Source organism: Thermobia domestica, chromosome 11 (assembly GCF_964235325.1).
Source record: "Thermobia domestica chromosome 11, izTheDome1.hap1.1, whole genome shotgun sequence".
Lineage (NCBI taxonomy): Eukaryota > Metazoa > Arthropoda > Insecta > Zygentoma > Lepismatidae > Thermobia > Thermobia domestica.
The window spans coordinates 157846241-157851907 of NC_137464.1; the positions used below are offsets into that span (position 1 = coordinate 157846241).

The 5667-nt window shown below is 31.7% G+C and overlaps 1 protein-coding gene across 1 annotated transcript; it reads left to right on the plus strand.

The window, feature by feature from the left end:
- Positions 1-1630: 1630 nt before the first annotated feature.
- On the plus strand, positions 1631-2863 carry LOC145665334 (protein yellow-like). Its single transcript, XM_081732633.1, has one exon. The coding sequence runs from the start codon at positions 1631-1633 to the stop codon at positions 2861-2863; it is 1233 nt and encodes a 410-aa protein (XP_081588759.1).
- Positions 2864-5667: the final 2804 nt, after the last annotated feature.

Genomic DNA, 5667 nt, shown 5'->3' on the forward strand with positions numbered 1-5667 from the left:
TTTATCCTTGCTTTTATTTCTCGTTCGCATTTCGCATCATCCGTAATAATGGTATCGAAACATGTCAACTTTTCTATTTTCTCGCCTCCTATATCTATATTTGACACCGACCACTTCGTTCTAATCAGCATGTCTTTTGTCCTTCTAAAATTTACTTTCATCCCATATTCTTCATAACCGTTCCTCAGGTTTTCTAACATCTCATTAATTTTCTTTTCAGACTCCGCAACAAGCATCATATCATCTGCAAAATATATACATCTAATTCTTCTTACCGAAATGCTCTTTTATTAGTTTCTTATTCACTCTCTCTTCTAGATAAATATTAAATAATTGACGAAAGACAGTATCCCTGTTGGACTCTCTTCTCTGTCATTTCTTCTCCTATTCTAACACTTACTTGTTGGTTCGTATATAAGTTTCTTATGAGAATTTGATCTTTCCACTCCAACCTAACCTTCTTTAAAACTCCCAATAACAATTTTCACTTCACGTGGTTAAAAGCTTTTTCTAAATCATTAGATACTACATACACCTCTTTACGTTTTTCTGAAAACCTTCATCGATTACTCTTAATATGTCAATGCATCTCTTGCGTCCTTTTGGAAAAGTAAAATCCTACTTACAAGGTCACTTATTTTGTATGTTGGAAGGAATGGAGTTAGGAATCTCCTGGGAGACTATTCCTTCCCCTTTCCGAGGGAAGATCTAATAGAAAGTGTGTTCTTGAAATTATGAAGTCATGAATATTTCCTTCAAAAAATGTATGTGAATGTCAACATATTGACTGATTAATCAGATGTGCGTTAAGAATTTTTCTTCTAGGTATTATTATGATCAGCAGACGATACGTGGCTAAAGACTACAATGTTCTGATAGGATTCAATAGAGGTTGCGCACATCAAGTTGTTAAGGGTAAACTGAATTTAAAAATCAAACTTGACATTCCTGTTGTCGAGGAATAGAGTGACAGAAGTAATTCCTCAAAAACAGCGTAACTTTTTTTCAATTGGAACTAAACAATTGTTCTGCCACACTTGAAGGGATACGGACATTTCAGTCCCTAACAAGGATATAACAAAAATTTTAATAATACAGCAATTAAGGTAGGAAATATTACGAATAAGGCGAATAGAATCTCAGAAGGAACAACGTTTGATGAATATTAATGATGTTCTTGTACTCTTTCCAAGTTGATATTGAAGAAACTGTACAAGAAACAGGAGATTCATGCGTGCATATAAATAAACTGTTTCTCAAAACTCGAGTACTTATCATCAAGGTCATTAGCAATATCAGCTCATGTGCAGTTAGAAAATTTGTTTTCGTTATTCAGTTTCTTTAAATCTATTAACGAGACGAACTAACTAACCACCCTTTTTCTGTATTTGTATAGCAATGATATTTAAATTTAAAAATCCTGAAAGCAATAGATCTTGACCTACATTCTCTGCCTTCTATGAATATCTAATAGTAACTTGTATAAATTCACTAATCAATTTCGGGTCGTGTGTCAGTAATGTCTAACTTATAATGTAGATCTTCATGATGCGCTAAGTATCTGTGGAACAAAATAATAAATGTGCTTCATTCATAATATTTTTCATCAATTATTATTTTCTTTTCAGCCATGAGCTCCAAGGATGGCTTTCAGTTACTTGTTTTCGTACTTCTTCTTCATGGAATTCTCTCTACTGGAGAACAGTTTCAGGAACTGTACGGATGGAGAACTGTGGACTATTCGTATCGAGGACACTCGTCTAGAAGAACTGCAGAGGGTACTGGAGCCTACATCCCTGGAAATTCTGTCCCGTTGGATATGGATGTTTGGAAAAATCGGATGTTTCTAGCTATACCTCGGTTGAAACCTGGAATTCCAGCAACTTTAGCTACAGTACCACTAAATTCAGGTTCTAGATCAGCAGCTCCGAAACTGGACCCTTATCCAAGTTGGACATACAATAGGGAGGGTAATTGTAAAGGTTTAACTTCCGTGTTCAGAATCAAGATAGACAGAACTGGTAGGCTATGGGTACCGGACAGTGGAACCATTAACGTTCTAGGAAGACCACAACAGATATGCCCTCCAGAACTGCTCATTTATGATCTGAATAAAGACAGGATGATAAAACGCTATAAATTCCCTGAGTCAAACTTAATTCCGGGTCGTTCATTGCTTTCGACCATTGCTGTCGATGTTCGTGATGATCCTGAAGAAGCATTTGCGTATATTGCTGACCACTCAGGTTATGGTTTGGTAGTCTTCGATTATGTTAGAGATACTTCATGGCGTGTTAATAGTAATTATTTCTATCCGTTCCCACTTAATGGCATATTGACCATCAATAGCGAATCTGTATCACTGATGGATGGAATAACAGGTTTAGCGTTGTCTCCATGGACGAATGGGTCTAAAGAAGATAGAATTTTGTATTTTCATAGTCTGGCAAGCGTCAAAGAATCTTGGGTTTCTACTTCTTTCCTGCAAAATGAAACATTGTCAACAAATTCAAGTAACTACGCGGAATTTAAGATTTCCGAGTATTCAAAACCATGCCACTCATCTGCAGCAGCAATGGACAAGAATGGGATTATGTTTTTTGGCCTCCTAGAACGAAACTCGCTTGCATGTTGGAACAGCAACCAACCGTTCCAGGCAAAACATATGAAAGAAATTTTTAAAGATGACGTGGCATTCATATTTCCAAGTGGAATGAAAACAGACGAAGATCAAAATTTGTGGGTTATCACCACTCGATTTCATAGCTATGTTCTAGGTACAATAAACAATTCTGAAGTAAATTTTAGAGTTCTTATGACTCCGATATCACAGCTCTTAAATCGTGGAGTGTGTTCGGAGTGAAAGATTTAATGATTACTAAATACATAAAATGTTTTGTAATCATCAATATTAAAATAATAATATTTATATTTCGGTTTCTCTGAACTTTTAAAAAAATATTTCATACTCCTAACTCGAAAAATAATATGGAGAGGAAAAACGAGGCATATTTTATAGACATATTAATAAACATATATTTACACATAGAGAGACTGTGGCTAGGGAGCAAATGGGGTACGCTCTCCAAAATATTTCTTTTTCCCTGTAAATTAGGGCAAACAACGGTCTAAAAGGAACGGTGAGGTTCCCAAAACTATTCGTCTCAAAGTTTGCTGTTGGTCACGAGCCTAAATATGAGAACAGGTATCATACTTTTTTTTTTCTTTAGAGGTTTCTCTTTATAAGGTGTTGGATTGATACAATTTCCCCCTCTTACTTGGAAGCCCGATTTTCCTTTGTCTCTTTATACCGATGCTTTCTTTATATCGATAATATACGAATGCTATGGTAACTCTATTATAACTGTCTCGTGGAACTAAGTTTTACGAAATAGTTATCTGACATTATCAGATTGTAAGTTTTAATTTGTGATTTTTCTATTGTTTTCATTGTTTTATATGGAAGGATATAATTTGTTTTAGAATTAACATTAAAAGTCTGAAGTTTTCGTTATTTCGTGATTAGTTTTGAGTTAAACATCAGGCATATGATTTATTATTTGTATTATGAAAGTTTCTACAACGTATTACATTGATAGTGTAGGAATGTTTAGTAATATGGAAGTGATATATCTTCTTGCTTTAAGGTGCATTGACAATAGTACATATACTTTCTTAATTATTTATTATAGAATGAAAATGTTTTTGTACTATCTTGTCGTTATGGAAATGCTTGTATTTTTTAAATTTCTCTCCAGCCAAACTATTCCAAATGTTATTAATCTTCGAAATGTTTCAGCACTGAATTGTGAATCGCACGAGTCTATTTCACATCATTGATTATTTCTCAGATTTATTGGCGAAATTCGGTATCATTGAATTAATCAATCATAAAATCACCTGGGTTCATATCCAGATGACCGGTTTATCTTACAGTTTGGGAAAATACCTGTTTCCTATTTACATGTAAATTTGGACTGGAAAGGGTTAAAAAGTGCAATTATTTCAAATTAGGGATTAAATAAGAGTAAGTGATTGTATGAATTGATTTTGTAAATTCAGTTGTTGTAAATTCAATTGTGAGGGGTGAAAGAAGGGTATTTGAGATTATAGATAATCTTTCTAATATTCTTAATTGATGTATATTTATACTTACAGTTACATAATAATATTTAGTTTAATGTAATATTTACATGATAAAAAGATTGGGAGAATAGTATCTCAATTGTGTTAGTTTAAACTTGCAGTTACATATTAGCAACATTGATTCAAATAAATGCAAAGTTACATAACTTAAGATAGTACTAGAATCACAAATTTGTTTTGTAACATTTATAACATATATAATATTTTTCCTTGCATGTGGTTGTTTAAAAGTCCTAATTACTAAATAAGATATATAGCAAAATTGCTCCTTTCTTTATAGTTACTCATAAAAATTACTATTGACTGAATCATGGTTAATAATGAAAGACAACTTAAAGTAGGAAAACATAAAATAATATATATATCCTATATTTGATGGAGATACTATATTTCTTCTTATCTAGTGTAAAGTTATTGGATGCTTTTAGGTTATTGAATGATGTTCTTGTCAGAACTGATAGGAACATATCAAAGATATGAAAAATAGGTATATATCAAATAAGGTATGACTCGCAAAAATTACTGTACTCATACTTTATATTATGACTATCAGTTAAAATGAAATTCAAACTTTTGTACTGTCATTATCGAGAATTGCTAATGATATTGAATAATTCTAGGAAATGCTATTACAAAATGGCATTTTTTATTATTTGAATTTAACGATTTCATGCCTACATATCATAGTCGATATGTATGATATAAAATATATTTTAAGCAATTTGAGCCATGTTTAACAAAAAGTAATATAGACTAGTTATTACAATGTTTGAATTAGTGGAATGAAGTTGTTCGCAATTGCATTATAATATGTGTTATTAAAGGGAAAAAACACAAAACAAAAATTAACAAAACAAAAAATCCTATAAAAACTGTTTTCAATAAATGACAGTTTGATGTGAATATTCGTACTGTTTTCTTTAAATTGGTTTACTTAGAAACATTTAAAATATCAAAATATAGCTTGTGTCTATTCAAATATAATCCACAAGTACAAGCAATGAAATATTGAGGAACCCAAACACCTCAGGATTAGCATTTTGAGGAATTCCTTGCCTTACTTTTAAAGATCCATTATTTTAATATTTATATTAAAATTTTTACTATAAAATAACAATCACTAATATTAGAATAAACATATTAATATTTATTCGTTTTATTCGGGTTAAGAATATCGAAATGTTGTTGACACACTTTTTTAAAAAATTGAAACAATTCATTTGAATCCAAGTTTATTCAAAATATAGCAAAACACAAAATACCAGGAAATTTCACTGGCAAAGAAAGGGCACAATCATCTGCGAAAAATTTTAAGTTCAAAGTATAATGGAACTGTCTGCACGACACAGTGCAAAAATGTTCAGAATGTAGGGAAATTTAAGAGCAACAGTATTTCAAATTATTTATAATCTATTGTACTTACAATGAACTACTGTTACATAAATTTATACACTATATAGTGCTAACATAATTGTAATTGCGTTTCCATACGTAACAAGAATAATGATTTATTTCCTCATA

Coding starts and splice junctions, on each gene's coding strand:
- LOC145665334 (XM_081732633.1), top strand. CDS start 1,631: ATGAGCTCCAAGGATGGCTTTCAGTTACTTGTTTTCGTACTTCTTCTT.